Source organism: Serinus canaria, chromosome Z (assembly GCF_022539315.1).
Source record: "Serinus canaria isolate serCan28SL12 chromosome Z, serCan2020, whole genome shotgun sequence".
Taxonomy (NCBI): domain Eukaryota; kingdom Metazoa; phylum Chordata; class Aves; order Passeriformes; family Fringillidae; genus Serinus; species Serinus canaria.
Genome location: NC_066343.1, coordinates 53,277,847 through 53,295,058, shown reverse-complemented (window position 1 = coordinate 53,295,058; position 17,212 = coordinate 53,277,847). Strand labels below are relative to the sequence as shown.

General features: G+C 36.1%; 1 protein-coding gene across 1 annotated transcript in view; it reads right to left on the bottom strand.

Moving 5' to 3' along the window:
- The window catches only part of JMY (junction mediating and regulatory protein, p53 cofactor), a 63,668-nt gene that overhangs the window by 8,278 nt on the left and 38,178 nt on the right, over positions 1 to 17,212 (bottom strand). Inside the window, exons 5-10 of the mRNA XM_030236643.2 lie at positions 16,658 to 16,823; positions 13,164 to 13,351; positions 6,519 to 6,605; positions 3,918 to 4,013; positions 2,165 to 2,711; positions 258 to 568 (exon numbers count right to left, since the gene is read on the bottom strand). Of these exons, the coding sequence (XP_030092503.2) occupies positions 261 to 568; positions 2,165 to 2,711; positions 3,918 to 4,013; positions 6,519 to 6,605; positions 13,164 to 13,351; positions 16,658 to 16,823 (1,392 nt within the window). The 3' untranslated portion in view covers positions 258 to 260. The remainder of the gene's footprint in view (positions 1 to 257; positions 569 to 2,164; positions 2,712 to 3,917; positions 4,014 to 6,518; positions 6,606 to 13,163; positions 13,352 to 16,657; positions 16,824 to 17,212) is intronic.

Here is a 17,212-nt window from a genome sequence, read left to right as displayed (position 1 = left end):
CTGTCAATATTCAGCAGAAGTACGGAACAGTAAAAGGCTAACATACTGTCTGAAAAGAGGTTTTCCTTATTATAAACCTTAAATTCTTTGAAAAGTCAGTGATACTCAATTCATACGTAAAATTTTTAATCACACTGGATGTCAGACAGTTTAGTCACATTCCTACTAAGTCTCCTAGAATGCACAACCTGAGGCTTAGCTGCTACTGTTATAAAAAACTGTTGCAGAAATATTATCTTTAAATGTAGCTTAATTACAGGTTAGTTTTCCCAGTCTGTGCAAGGCAAACTCTCCTCTTCATCCTCTGACTCAGGTGATGCTTCCTTAATCCTTCGCAATGCTTCATGGATGCTCCTTGTCAGAGGGTCAGTATCAGGCAGAATTGTAAAGGATTCTCTCAAAACATCTTTCTGTACTTTCTTCAGTTTCACGCCTTTCCTGATCTGTGCCAAGATGTTATTGCTATCATCTTCATCAGGAAAAGGAGGGAGACTTCTCTGCTCAACTTTTCTTAAGTGAAAGCTGCCTCGTTTCAAGGAAGCCAGCACTTCATCCATTGGGGAACTCACTGCAGCAAATCAAAAGACCTTCAGTATTATTTTCACAAAATTTTATCAGTTTTAATTTTTATTTCCTACTGACCAAAAAGTGCCTGCATACTATCAATATGATGGTCCCATATGTAAGTATAATAGTAGCTCAAATACTGTTTTAGCTTCTAAATAATCTTCCTTATTACCAGGTCAAAGCTGGTTTATACAGACAATTGTAATTTTTGTAACCACTTAACTTTCTATCAGGAAGAAAAACTTTCTGAACAAATGTGGCTTTTCTGTCTGTAGTCAGGGAAGTCAAATAAACTGCAAGGATTTCAACATAACAGAAGCGTTTACTGCATAATCTTTTTTTACTTTAGAACTCAGGTAATTAGTACAAGTCTTACATACTGGACTGTGGGATCCATTGTTACCATCTGCAATTTTAGCTCAAATTTACCTATTGCATGACTATTTCCATAAGCCAGGGAAGCAGCAATATAGTGAATTGCAAGAGCATGCATTTTCCTACTTCTCTGGGTTCATGTCTTTGTTAGCATCTAGTCCCAGCACAGTTATAAAAATTGTCTTCTTTAATAATTAATGAAAACAAAGAAGTCAGAGATAGTTCTTTCTGACAAATCCTTCCTTTATCACTAATTTTGAAACTAGTTTTCCACAAAAATAAAAATTAGGCTTTTGTTCTTGTAAGAACCACAAGTGGGAAATATCTCCATCCCAGAGAATGCTTTATAATAAAGTATAATAAAGTTTAAACACTGCATACACTAGCATTTAATTTGTGCAGCACCTCTTTATCAATACATATCTATCTCCAGGTTCTTTTTTGTACATTGTACAGTATGTTTTTTAAAACCTGTTTTGCATTTAGGAATAAGCTTTGTCCATCCCACTAAGGGCCTAGACAGAAAAACACAATGAGAAGAGAAATATAAAAGAATACAGTATAGCACATTTGAAAGAGGAAGGACGGATTGTAATGCCCCTGTCTGTCACACAGAGACAAATTTCTGAAGCCACTTAGAAACTTGGAACATCTCAGGGGATATGAAGCAGCAGGTAGAGTGATGTTGCAGACATTAACAATATTCTTATTAGGATAATTGATTTGAATTTATATTTGTCATATTATGATGCATATAAAACTGCACACACAACAGGTGCTTTACAAAAAAATGCAAGATAAAATGCGAGCCAATAAAATAAACAATAGGACTACATAAAAATTATTGTTATTGAGTTATTAAATAGAACACTGCATCCTCAGGTGAAACATAAAGTATTTACAGGCATTAAGTAGAAACAAATATTCTTTTCAACAGCATTTAGGTCCATTTTCTATTTAGTCTAACATGGGATAACGTAGACTCAATTTCACAAGTGTTTTCCCACTGAACAAGTACACCATGCTGTTGGTAAAAGCCCTAGTGTTCGAGTTGCCTGCATCTCTCAGCTAAAAAGGATTTAACAACTTTCCAATTAGTAATAAATTAATCACACCATGCACTTTCCTACATAGCAATTCAAAAGATGAACTGATATGCACTGCAATTTTTAAATTAATAACAAAAAAATTTAAATTCAATATGCAGAAGTTAAAACATTACCTCTCCTCCTCTGTAAACCCTCTAGATCACCAGTCTTCTTAAGCTTCTTCTTGGCACTGACTAGCTGACTGCTGTCAAACAGATGTGCTGGTGGGACACCAGAAGAGTGCTGGACTCCCTTCTCCACACTCTGACGTTTAACAAAGCTGTCACTTTTCTCTGAGGATTTGGTGGCATCTTCCTTGGAGGGCAAAGGTGGAGGTGGAGGTGGAGGAGGCAAAGGGGGTGGAAGCTGTACTCCAGTTGCAGTCTCTGGCTGAAGCTGGTCATTGGTGAGTGGAGAAGTGCTAACATGGGGCAGTTCAGAGGTAACACCATTAGGAGGCAATGAGACATCCTGAAGTTGTTTTCGGCTTGTGGATTCCTGCACTTGCAAAGGCTGAACTGCTTTTTCCAATTCCACCTCCTCACTCTTCTCTTGGATTTGTATGGTTGCTGGCAAAGATTGAGGCTGCTCAACAGAGGCCACTGAGGTGGCTGCACATTTTCTTTTTGCATGAGCCAGCCGTAGTCTGGTCGATTTAAGTATTACTTGCCCAGGGTACCGCTAAAGTGAATAAGGTATTGACAATAACGTAAGCACTTGCAATGGACTATTTTAGATTTTACATACCTGTCATTTCTGACAAACAATTTTTATTTTGCTCTGTATGTAAAAACAAAGCAAATCTATCTCCAGCTTTATGCAAAAAATTATTCATATTTTTTTTCTTATTTAAGCCACAATTTTATTAGTCTAATCAGTGAAATACATAGATTAGAATTACAATTTTACTAAGAATTGGATTACACATTCAAAACATTTTTAATGGAAACTAAAATTCAAAATTCTCTATTGCTTTCCTCTTCTAAACCTGGTCAGTGGCTCCCTCCCCAAGTGCAGACCAGTCCTGACTTAATACACTGGCCTTATATGTGAATCAAATTGTTTTAAAAGGTTTATATTAGGAACATCAGATATTTTCAGCCCTAATTTACTTATTAAATTTGCTGCCTCATTATCAGTCTTTTCATATTAATTTCACCCATAGCCTATTTAAAGCAAAAAATTCAGCTGCTTCTGAAAGACAGGTGTAATATTTTTTGCACAACTGTGGAAGGCCTAAAGCAATAGCTTAAAGTCTTAGTATGTTAATAGAAAAAGTCAGCTCATGAACAGTTACTGGTTAAAATAAGTAAATTTGCTTCAATTTACAGAAGTTACAGAATTCAGGAGCCTTGCAAACAATAAGGACATGAATATACTGCTGAAATACTGCTGAAGAAGACAACTTTCCAGCAAAGAAACTTCTCATACCTTTATTATTTTAATGTATACAAGAAAAAGTCTACACCAATTAATACAGTCTCTGTTTTCTTTCACTTTCAGCCCTTATTCTTTATTCCTTCCCCTTCATTCCACCTTGTATACACTTTTTGATGCTTCCATTGTAATAAGAAGGAGCAGGTAGCGGGCCATGTCAGATGACAACGCTCTTTGTGGGAAGTACTGTTTAGATTATACTTCAAGAGTATTTGACAAGGTATAGGTGTAAAAGTAGATGGAAACTTATTATGGCACTAGGAATGCAACAGCTAGAGGAATCTGTTACCACCAATGCCACATTTTGTGCATGTTGTGAATTTTCCAAAGACCAGTTAATGATACAACGAAAGAGAATAACTAATAGGAAAGTGAATGCTATTACTGGAATGAGTGAGAACTTCTTTGAGAAAGAAAACAGCCAGAAAAGAACAACTGTTCTTCTGGTACCTGCTTAAATGTACGAAGTCTGTCCAGCGTTTTCTGTCGTTCCTGACTAACCCAGGAGCTCTTTCTTTCCTCTTCATCTTGCAACTGATCTCGTTTCTGAGAAAATATATGGAAAACATGTAAGTATTACATCTAGGGCTCTATTTGGCTTCACTAGGAAAAAACTCTTCTTCAAAATGATACTTCTCAAATAAACATAACCTCAAAATTTGGCCTTTGACTTCCCCTTAAAAAATAGTATACATTTCTTGGTTTGTTGTCTCAAAGTAGTGCAAAGCTCAGAAAAAATATGTTTCAATCTTGAACAGAACACTTGGCAGACTTGTTACTTTCAGAGATGAGAAATAGCAAGTGACAGAATGCTATACTTAGAGAGGCCCCCGTGAATTAAAATTACATAAATTAGCCAGAGAGCAAAGCAGTATCATTTCCCCCTCATTCCAATTGCAAAATGACAGTCCAAATTGCAAGGCTGTCCATTTAAACAAGCTATTTTTGTATTCACAAAGTACAGGAATTCACAGAACTCAGCATCACAAAGTTTTGAACCCAATAGTGAGCAAATTAAGTAAATGCTTTCACACTTACATTTACTACAGTAAATAAAGCTTTGCATTTACTCCAGCTTTTGTTATTTAATCCAGCTTGATTTTATGTAATTGCCTTAAGTAAAGGTCTGAAGCTCTTCCTCGCACCTGTACAGCTGTGTTTTTTCTTGTACAGCAATTTTACCTTACAGAAAACATACCTTTGGGTACATCTCCTTTAACTAATCATTTCTTCTTACAGAATTTCAGCAAGAGTTGCTACCTTGGAAACAAACACTCACTCCTCAGTCAAATTTACTGGAAATGGAAGCTAATTACTGGAAGGTGAACTGCACTGCATGCAAGTTCAGAAGCTATCAGGAAAAGTGATGGAACAGCTGACCACAAAGCAAAAATCCTGAGCAAAACCAGCAGCTTTAATTCTAAAGATGACTCACAGCATTTAACATTACTTTTGAAAGCGTATCTTCATAATCAAAAATTCTGATCACTTTTGTCAACCTTTTATTCTCATTCAGTCATCACAAAAGCAGTGTCTGCCTGCCATTTTCTTAAGTCAGCTAGTGGCCTGGTGTCCTTCACAAAAAGTCAACTCTTGTGATTTGGAAGGAAGTATAGATGCATTAGGGAGAGAAAGATGAGAACATGTCTGAAAAATAGTAAGGACAGAAAACAGAAAAAGGTGAAGAAGAGGAGAAGCACATGGTAAAAGAAAATAAGAACAATGGCCAAAGAAGTTAGAACAGAAACATAGAGAAAGGAAGAAAAGCAATTCTATGACTGTACCTGAATGTTACATATGCGTTCAGATCAAACTTTTCCTGAAGCAGCCTCAAAATCAAGGTGTTGCTTTTTTTGTTTGTTTGTTTGTTTTGTTTTGGCTGACTTGTGTATTTGGTTTTGTTTCACTTTTAAGTAAAACAGTAAAACTGCAATTCTTATTTGGATTTGGTTTCAAATTTGGACTCCCTTTTTCCAAAGTTTTCTAAGAGTTATCTTTTCAAAATTCTTAATGAAATCTAGTACTTTAAAACCTATTTTACCATAATGCTAGAATTTTCCAGTAGCATTTTTGCCAGAAAAACCCCACACAAACACAAAAAATTAGCATAAGGCTCTTTGTATCATTCAAGCAGGCAACTCCATAATATAAAGCTCTGCAGTACTTGAGAGACAATGAAGTCCTTTGGCTTTGTCAAGTCTTATTTGTAAGACTGATAAATGGCCGACAGTCCACACAGTAACTTCCTCTGCCTTATTATAAGAACTGATTAAAAAAAAAATCTTTTTTACAATTCCTGAAAGAATATTCCAATACATACTGCCTTGGACAAGTAGCCTTTCCATAAAATAAATTATGCAGCTGACTTCCTGGACAAAAATATCAATGTTAAAAATGTATAAGGATGAAACGGAATCACTTTCACAAATCTAATTGAAGCTTGAATTAAAGTGACTTGGATTTCAATGCATCTTTGTCAGTGATCTTTATCAAATATTGATACTATATCAGCTCCCAAAATTTGGATACCCTTTAAGATAAGCCTATTTGGTACAGTGTAAGAGACCAGCTGGTCTATTCTCTGCAACGAGACTATGAAAAAAATCATGGAGCGTCTATCTGGAACTACAAGTTCATATAACATAATACCACTAATTGCTTTAGTAGAAGGAAGAAAAGTAGTAACCAAGCTTATTAAGATTCAAGAATAAATATGTGTGATTTCCTTACTCCTATCAGCATACCCAACATGGTACTCAGAGATGTTCAGAATCATCTATGTGCACATGATGACAAACATAACAAAACACACAGAATGTCAACCTAGCATAAAGAACTGATCTACTTGCTTGGTTTCCATGTTTTCCTAACACAACTATATACTCACCCTTGCCAGCATAATATGACACAGAAATCCATGGTGCAAAGGTTAGCGATATACAGCATCTTTTGAAAGACCTATCACTCTGAATGCACCCCTAATTAATGTATAATGAGGAATGCAAACTATTAATGACAGGCTAAGCTCACCAGCAGAAAACTCAAACTTACCAGCTGAACAGTATGGTGCATTTTGTACTCCTTCTCACTCTGGTGACGCTGCTGGATCTTCTCATTATGCTTTGCGATACAGATCTCCTGCAGTGACACAAAACACAACCTATAAAGCACGCAATTTAAATATAGATTTACATAATGTCATATTTAGCAAATGGCAGGTAGAAAAATAGAAACTGCAGAGCCTATTTCATAGGCATTACCTACATAGGATGCATTAACTTACAATGAACTGTAACTAAAAAAAAAAAAAAAACCCAAGCCAGACAACCCCAAAATCTATTAGCTTTAACTATCAAAAGAGTAGATCCAAGTGACAGCTGCTTGGAAACTCTGTTCTACAGGACCAATATAAGAGTAGCAAAAATCACCAACCTGTCAACACTTCATAACCCTTGTTTAACACCACGTATTTGAAAAAAAATAACGGAAAATAACTAACTCTTGAATGTACTACATATTTCTGTTTATGCAAATAGACAGCCTCCCATTTACAGATATCAGTTCATCTTTTTCCATGTACTCTCCCCACAAGCACAGACAGGAATAAAGTTGTTACAAGTCATCATGTTCATTTATGACCATTGAGTTCACATCTTTAACATCTGGTTTAAAACAAGAATTTGTTACACCATCTGCAAATAAGAATATGTTAAAACCAAACAAGCAAAAAAACTAGGCCATGTTAAAATGGAAGAGGATAACAGTCAAAGAGTCAAACTTCAAGTAGATAGACAACTTCACTGAATGATACTGAGGGCCAGGAAATTGGACAGTATAAGCAATGGAATAGACCTGGTACAAGCACCACGCAGAACTAGAACAAAGTCAGATGTACATTCATAAACAAATCTCACAGTTGGGCAAGAAGGTGCAATGTTAGCAATTTGGAGACTCCAGACAGAGCATGGAGCTGATGGGGTTCTCAAGTATCATTCAGTATGACTTCCTAGGTAGATTCAGAAAAGAGCTTTGCCATTGAAAGCATTGCTTGAGGGAGCTGATGGAGTAAAGCACAAAAAAAAAGGAGGGGAGGGATTAAGGAAACATCACTATTTTGGATGCTAAAAAATGCAGAAAAAGCTGTTCTTCTGCAAGTTGTCTGTGGACATGCTTTGATCACATAAAAAAAGTAACCAGTACCAGTGTTCCTGTATGGGACAGTAAAAACATCAATGTTGCTGCTGTATACAAGTAACTGACAAAAGCAAAGATTTCTGTGCAAATACTGTCCCACCTTCATCAGAGGTATATCACAGAATGGCTTAGGTGGGAAGACATCTTGAAGGTCATCCAGTGCCAACCTCCTTTTCACAGACAGGGAATTTCCACTAAACCAGGGTACTCAGGGCCCCATCCAATCTGGCCTTGAACATTTCCATGGATGGGGCATCCACAACTTCTCAGGGCAAACTGCACCAGCAGCTCACCACCCCCAGAGAAAGAAATTTCTAACAGCTATTAAAATCTCTCTTTGTTTAAAGCTGTTCCCTCTTGTCCATGTAAAATATCTGTCCATGTCAAAAGGCACTCTCCCTCTTATTTATAAGCTCCCTTTATGTTCTGAAAGGCTGTACTGAGGTCTCCCCATAGCCTTCTAATCTCCAGGCTGAACAACCCCAGCTTGTCATTATAGGAGAAGTGCTGCAACCCTCTGATCATCTGTGTGAACCTACTTTAGACTTGTTCTTACAGGTCCACACATATAATACAGCCAAACACTGCTGGGTTTTGTATTTATTTCTGGAGGTTTTTTCTCCTGGTGAAAAGAGTCAATCCTGGACCAGTCAATCAATTTAATTTGTAGCTGAAAAAGTACAAAATACCTCATCTCTGTGTTTCAAAGACACAGCAAGCTACATTATACTAACAGAAAATCTGAACAACTTTCTCAAATACTCCTACCTAGTTTACAGTTTATTCTCTATTTATGTTTTAAATATTATAAAATAATGAGAAAATGTAAGTTAAGCACAGTTTGGGTTTTTGACATGTCTCAGATGCTCAGGGGCACAATTTTTTGTAATGTTTTCACTTTAGCATCGGTACTTAAACATTTCCGATTAAATGCAATAAAAAAAAATATTTTAAGTATGTAAAGAGGACAAACCTGACCAAAACATATTTGGTGCTGAGTTTTTTTAATAAACAACTTACTTCAATGTAATTCGATTTCTTTGACATGAAATAATAAAAACTATTAGGAGGGGCTGAAAACATGTTGCAGGACAGGATTAGAAATCTGAATCATCTTAACTAATTACAGAAATGGCCTAAGAAAAAAAGGAAAGGTTGCAATTTCAGAGGGACAAATGCAGGGTTCTACTTGTAGACATAATTAAGTGACTTCAAATAAAGGATGAAATAAAAAACACCCACATGACAGCTATAAGAAAACCAACTGGATGATTATGGCAGATGACAAGTTCAATTTATACCAATGAACTCCAGCAAAAAACACCAAAACAATAAAACCAAACATAATAATTGGGTGTGTGAGCAGGAATACACAGCCTATTACACATGCAAGGTAGTTCTTACTTCTAAGCACTGGTAAGCAGGCACATTATCACAGAATCATCAAGTTTGGAAAGGATCTTTAAGGTTGGATTGAATGATCTTTAAGATCATTCAATCCAACTGTCCACCCAGCATTGCCATTGTTACCACTAAACCATCATCCAGCACCAAATCCAGACACTTCTCAAACACCTTCAGGGATGAGTTCAGCACCTCCCTGTGAAATTATGTCCAGTAAGAGCCTCAAGAAATATGTTGATCAACTGTATGGAACTGGGAAAGCAACAAGAAGTAACACCCATTCTTCCTTTAATCAACTGACTGATTTCACAGTATCAAGTCGTACTTCTATTAGAGAAAAAAAGGGGGAGCTGAGGGACCATTTCAACCTTTGTCACTGCATGAACTACAATGTTTAAGACTAGTCATATACAATACATGTAAAAGAGATCTGCATTAGTATTATATCTAACTAGTTCCAGTGAGTCTTGCTTTCAGCTTAGAAAAAATCCCAATTAAAAGGCTAGCTTTTCATGTGCAGAAACCATATTTTACTAAAAGCATTCAGTGTAGTTACATTCTTATCCTGCTGTTGTTGTAAGACTAGTTAATAACAGAATACTAATAATCCTACGCCAGCTGTCAGTGCATCTTCCTAACACCTATTTTGGCATGGGCTGTGCTTTAAAATGTAGGCTTGTAAAATTCTAAACGTGTCCTATTAAATGAACACAAAGGCATGTGAGGAAGTTTCCTGGATGAAAACACACATTATGAGCATACCCCAAACAGTTTCACCAACCAGTCTGCTTGTGATAAGGAATACTCTTTCTGGGTGCAAAATAACTTCATTTCATCACAACTCTGTTTTTTCAGAGTTTTCAGGATACCTTCTACACTATTTTTTTCACCTTGACTCGGTGCTATAAATCTAGCTCCCTAATAAATCAGCTGCTTGTTCCATATGATAATTTAATTAATACTAATGTGTAGCCAGCAGGGGGTAGACTGGCATAACAATAGCAATTGCCTGCATGAAAAATTTACACCTAGCTCTCTAGAAGTAAGGGAAAAAAGTTAAACTGCTATTAAAAATTTATTTTTTAATAACTCACTGTCATCAACACAAAAGAACATCAGGAAATGATTGTTTAACAAATGGAAAGAGATTTGTATTAAAAAAAGAAAATGAATAGTTTATACTCATGGTAGTACAGTAGAAAAATGTCAAATTCAGTAAAACCATGAATTTTTAAAATACCAGTTCAGTTATTCTAGAGCCACGACTGAATTTTGTTTGCAATAAACCTCTAACAACGTTTGTAAATAAAAGCTTGGTACGATTATTTGACAACATCACTGAAAAACTGATGCATCATCTGTAAAATCAGGGAAAGAAGTTCTGAAAAACAAAATAGAGACTATAGTCACTGAAGTTTATATTTAAATTACAAAGCATCTATAAAGAGTAATTTATTTCCTTTCATTGTGTTATCTCCTTTATAGAAAAGATTTTCAAATACCTGGATGATGAAATTACCTTCTTCGAAAAAATAAAACTGATGATGGAGAAAAATTTCCTATTGTTTCCTTAATTCTGATATCTACTGCTAGAAAGGAGACATCCTCCTAAGGGCATTTTCAGTTGCCAAAATCTTGATAATGAGCCAGGACTGCAATTTCTAAACATATCACAAGACTGTCCTATACACCACTTAATGCATAGCTTGTTTTTTGTTTTCACCTACAGAACTGGTGTTACACCACAGAACTGACAAGCTTTAAAAAAAAACAAAAAACAAAACAAAACAAAAAAAAAGCCAACAAAAAAGAAGGAAAAATCCCACCCATCCCATCCACCACCAAAATCTGACCAACCCAACCCAAAACAGAACACCAGTTTAAAAGTATGTTTTAAGATACTTTGCTGAAACACGCAAAGTCAGGAACACAATCTGAAAAGCATTAAGTACACTCTCATCTCAGTTCAACAACAAATGTTTCTTAATTGAGACAGACACAGAGATTTACCACACAGTATGTACTTTCCATATTCACCCTCAAAAAGTCACTTTTCTTCACATAGCATTCAGTCATCACTGCCCTCATTCTCACCATCTACAGTCTGGTTTTGTATCCCATCTGTATCTCAGTTCTGCATACATCACTTAACCTCCAAGCGCTTCAGAGCAAGAATCCTTTTTTTCCCCCACAAATACAAGCATTCACACCAGGCACCTTAAAGAACATTCATGAACATTTTACAGTATCACTAGAAAGGCCATTGAAAATGCAAAGATTGCTTAAAGAAATGAGACAAATCTATGAGCTTTCATGTTCAGGTAATTGCCAGAAAGCTTAGCTGGACTCTGTGTTATCCAGCAGTAAGAGAAGCTAAAAAATGGCCATATTCTTTTCTGCCCAACAAGTGCCACACAATGGCACACAACAGATTCTGCCCTTTCTTTTTGCTCAAATAAAGATCATTTATTTTCTCCTGTAAGTTTAAACACACATTGTTCTACTCTGTGATTTTTCTTAGAAGCTAAATATCTCCCTGCAGCATTCAACTGCAGAGAATGTTATGATGGGCAATGACATAGGTAAGAGAGCTGGAACTAGTTCTGAGAGCAACGTGATGTCCAAGTTCCACACGGAAACATTACCTCAGGTCCTGAAAGCAGTATAGCCACAGTTATCCCAGCACAATGTTGAGAAGATGCAACACTACCACTCCAGCATGCAGATGCAGAAAAGCAACACTACCACACACAGCTCTGCATCTCATCACAGGGCACAACCAGGCATGCTGCTACTCCTGCTACAGCCAAAACCAACTCCTTCAGCTTAAAAAGATAATCTATCATAGCATAATACTGAAACAAATGAGCCATTGAAGGTGATTAGTTCATTATACAGATATATAGGAATGCTAAAAAATCTCTACTCCTGCTTCAGGGTTTCTTCTTGACCTGTGAACTCCAATAAGTTAAGCAAAGAACAGCAAACAGGCTGTCCTTTTTAAACAGGTTTGTCTACTTTGTAAGGTGCCAGCAATGTCTTCTCACATCCAGGAGAAATTATCTTATTATACTATAGCCTGTTTAAATTAGCGTAACACAACAGGTAAATTCTCTTAAAATACTAACAACGTTCCTGATACCTTTTCTCTTTACAAACTCATGTAAAACAAACACAATGACAAAGCAAGCTACTTCACATAATTAGCTAACAGGAGACCTCTCTTCTAATATTTCATTTGCAGTCTTCTCCATATTGGGTTAACTAGAAACCAGGCAGTGGTTGACAAAATACAAAAAATAAAATACATAAAATGTATCAACAGCTTTTCATTTACTCTGTTATGCTTCAGATTTAGGTATAGAAATACATATATTAATTATGGAGTCAAAACCTGAAGGGTTTATTGTCAATCTGCTAGAACTCTTTATATGAAGGGGTCATTTTCACATAAAGGACATGACTGCGAACACAGAACCAAACAGATCACTCATTCTAATCCAGAATGAGGCCTGTCAACTGACATTTCTGCATAGTTTTACAGTACATAGTATGGGGTGGAACTGATTTTCTAACAAGCATTACAATGGTCTCCCAAAACTTTGACCTAAATAACACACCCAGAATTACAAATTAAGAATATAGACTGTATTTCCTATAGATCTGCCAAACAAAGAATATCAACAACACATGACATAAGTTTAAAAGGATGGTAAGAGAATGAAAATAGAACTCACTAGTGAGAAACACATTTGAAAGTTCTCTTTGGCAAACATATACTAAACTACTCTCCATAAAAACATTAATTCTAGCATGGACTCCCTGCATGAAAGTATTCTGATTAGTTAATAGAAATAAGTTTATTTGTTGACTTCAAAGTAATTGAAGGTTCCTTTACAGCTAGAAGAAAAGTAAACAGAATCTTAAATACATCAGTATAATAATACATGCTATTTTATTTAATATTCTGCAAAACAACTTTTAACAAACAATGAACGTAATGCACTAAAATTCTGGGAAATTTGTATCCGCAAGGAAACCTTTTGAAGTTTTATTAAATTTGTTAATTATGTCCAAAAAAAGGTAATTAAACAGTACCTTCTTATTTCTGAGGTAGGCTTTCTTGGCTGAAATACGTCCACGCCTTGCTTCCAGCTGGCGGATTTTCTGTTGTAACTTTTGCAGCTCCTCTTTTTGCAAGTGTACAGATGTTGCCATATCCTCTTTTTCGAGCATGGCTTCCATACTTTCGTAAGTGTCATAATACACCACTTCATCTCTCTTCTCTGTTTTAAAGATGTCAGCAATAAAGAAAATAAAATAAAATCAGTGGTTTGCAATTTATTAACATTTTGTTTTCTTCACCAACAACCCTCCCACTGACATGCAAGATATGATGCAGAATGCCACAGTCCTTTGGTAGAGGACTACCACCGAAAATCAGTGGTGAGAGGGAAAGCATTACACAGCAAGACACTGTACAGCTTTAAGGTCTTTATGAAGAACAGAAATTAATACCAATGAAGCTCAGCCTGCTATTAAGCCAAGCTTAGAGTATTAAAACACAAATGCAATTCTAAATGTACAGCTAAAATGTACATTTCACCTAATTTGAACACAATGCCCATGCATGTCTTTGGGTCTCACAAGGGACCCAAGGTGTGTAGCAATTTTCTCTGTTCTTCACCATTAAATTCAGAATAGACAAGACAATCAGAAGCCCTTGGTATGAGATTCTTCTGTTACAACCAACTCGTAATTTCATGTAAGGGACTCAGACAACAGGACACCAAAAATCCTTTCACAGGTTTTTGATGTCCCAGTCACTGCTCCTGGGAGGGAGGGAGGGCAACTTCAAGGCAATCCTTCAAAGCATTATAGGCCTGAAAAGGAGGTAATTACTAATAGTTTTATCAACACTCATGATTTTTAGCTTCCTGAGTGAAGCATTTGGAATAACACTGAGCTCATCTTTAAATGCTGCCTTCTCATCTCTTGCCAAGGAGGAAAGTGTGGTGATTATAAATCCTTGAAGGATGTTGGGATGAAGAAGCAGCAAAGACTTCTTGTTCTTATTCCACTGGCATATAAAGTAGGATATATTTGTCATACAGTAAGAAGGAAATGCATTACTGCTGTCTGAAACAGGCAGATGCAGCTAGCATGTCTGTCAAGTGTCTATTCCACAGCAACACCAAACTTTATTTCAACTTTTTTAACTACTTTCAGAAAGACTGTAATTTCTCCTGCTTCAGCTACTTGATTATTTGGGGACAGGCAAAGGATTTTCCTCAGTACACAGTTCATTTTAAAAGCTGTTGTCATGAAGTTGTCACTTCATGTTATTTGTGTTTACAGTCTCTGCTACAACCAGAATTCTGACTACCATGCTCATTTCAGTTCAGCTGAAGTTGTGGCAGGACCAGACAATAAAGCACAGCAAGATATCCACCTTAAAAAAAAAAGCTAATAAAACATAACAAATAGTCCCTTTACTTCAGCACTCAGTTTAAAAAATAAAAACCCTGTAAAGCTTCATCAATATGTAACTGTCAAGTCACTGGAACTCCCTTTGAGATACCACTGAGTAAGAAGAAGACTCACGGCTCACAATTATATTTCATCATAGCTATAAAGTGGGAGGATTTACACCAGAATTTTGCTTTAGAAGACTTTCATGCAAAGTTAAAACTGGAAATATAAAAGCTCACCCATCACAAAACCATTTTGACAAGAATGCGCTCATACTTCATAGGAATAAGATAAAAGCCTTGTAAATTCTACGTAATAAAGTAACGCTGTTTGAATTTTAATGCAGGTATTTGCTTAATGACTAGTGTTGCTCATAATATGACAATCTATTATCACTTGATCCATTTCCGATCCTTTACCAAATTTGCAAAGATGTTTCTCTAGGTCACAACCAACTGCAGTCAATTCAAACCATGCTCTCAAAACATTAGTTGAGAATTCACTGAACTATGCCTGCAGAACTACTACAGTCAGAGACTAGAGAGACTAGGCTTACACACACGAATTTCAAATCATACAGATGTGCAAAATCGAAGTCTCTTACTTTACTATCAGCACATTTCAAAAAGCAAGTGTAACAGAGCATGCTTTTTTTTTGACATCATAGGAAACAGCACATATTAAAAGACCACTAAATGTTTTAGATGCTTGAATTCAGATTTGGTGTTGAATAGTCTCAAACATACAAGTCACTTGCACATCACATTATTTTTCACATTGATTGTTCTATCCACCTAAGATAAGTCTGAGAAGGTAATTTCACGTGTTGAACAATTCTCAGACGTTAAGGAACTTTATTTTTCATTTTCTGTCCTATGGGATGGTTTTGGGTTTATTATTAAACAGTATCTTACAAATTTAAAATAGCAAAGGAAGACAGAATGGTGAACTGTTTTGTTGCCATGAGGGTAGGAACAGGGTGATGGTTTAGCTGACTGAGGGTTTTATTTTGAATTAGGTGGTGGGTTGAGGGCTTTTTTGAGATTTCTGGAGAAAACATCAATGACAAATTGTATTGCCCTGTGACACTTTTACAGCTTAAGTCTCTGACAGCCCAGACATTTTAGTTTCACTACACCAAAGGCAAAGGATTTTAATACACATTTCTTCTCTATCTCCTGTTCAGGGGATTTCTTTCATTTTGTAAGTGAGCAGATGTCTTCAGTAACAAAACTACATGTCTGATTTCCCAGTCCAAAACCTATCTATCTATCTCAAACCCACTAACTAATTCTCTACCCAGTCAAAACTGCCACACTTCTGTAACTCATTTACAAAGTTTCCAACCCTTATGTTCCAATCATACAGTAATAGTTGTTTCCATCAGAAACCATAAAGGTGAAGATTCATGTTACAGTGAGACAAATCTGCAACACCTATGTTTTCTCCTTTTCCAGTGACAACTCAAAATACAATCAAGCTTCAAACTTCTCTTACGAGAATGTTCTATCCATAGCAATTTTTTTTAATTCAAGCCCTACACTCTAAAAACAGTAAAACAAAGCTTGCTTAAATAGAAACACTAAAGACATAAAGGTCTAAAGGACAGAACTGGATGGAAAAATGCTTTATGATTTACATGTACTGTTTCCACAGTTTGTAAGTACGTGAGATGTAGTGGGATAGTTGGTTCTGGAAGCATAAGGTTTTCATTGCTGCTCTAAATCCGATAACAGTATGAGCTTCAAGTGTAGCAAAAGGAATCAAATTTGCACATACAGCTTTGGAACCAATCACTTTCAAGAAACAAGTAATATCAATACGTACTGCATATTTTTAGACAAGTACAGTAATTAAGGCATCTCCTCCTCCCTTATCTTAGTTCTTCAAAACATATATAGTTTGCATATCTTATATGCAAATTTCCAAATACAGGCAATGAGAACCATACCAGAACTTCTTATGCCTTAAAAACAGGTGTAAATTTTAATTTGACAGTACTTTTGCAGCTCTTCTCATGGCAAAGAATCTGTTCTCATTTCATTCCCACAGGCTTCCCTGGACTCTTAGGAAGAAAATTATCTTTCACAGATTTGTATTAATTGAAATAAATAAAGCACCTGACATCAATCTTCTGATGCTTTCAAGCTGAGCTGTCAGTAGCAGCTCTTCACATTTCAAGATCTCGAACTGCACTTCATATAACTGAAGCTGTAGATCATAGTAATCAGCTTCTAAGTGGTCCAAATGGGCTAACGCTTCTGTACCACCTTTCAGGCTCTGCATCTAAATAAAAAGAGAAAACAACAAACAAACAAAAACCATACAACTTCAGGATAATTACAAAAACAAAACCACAGATTTTATGATTACAGCTAGATACTGTCTGGTACAGTAAATGCAACACATTAAAACTGAACACATCAAGTCCCTAAGATATGTTCTGATCAGACACACACTTTAAGATGGCTTTAATAACTCACTTTTTTTCTACATGGCAATGAAACAAGATTTATCTGCTCAATACAGTCAGCCATTCAGATCTTATTTAAGAAATACCAGCGTGTAAGGGAATCTTATGTGCTGAGACTGAAGGGAATTCATACACCTCTATAACCTGCACACAGAAGATGTAGGGTCACATCCAAATTCTTTACCTGCTCAAATTATGTATA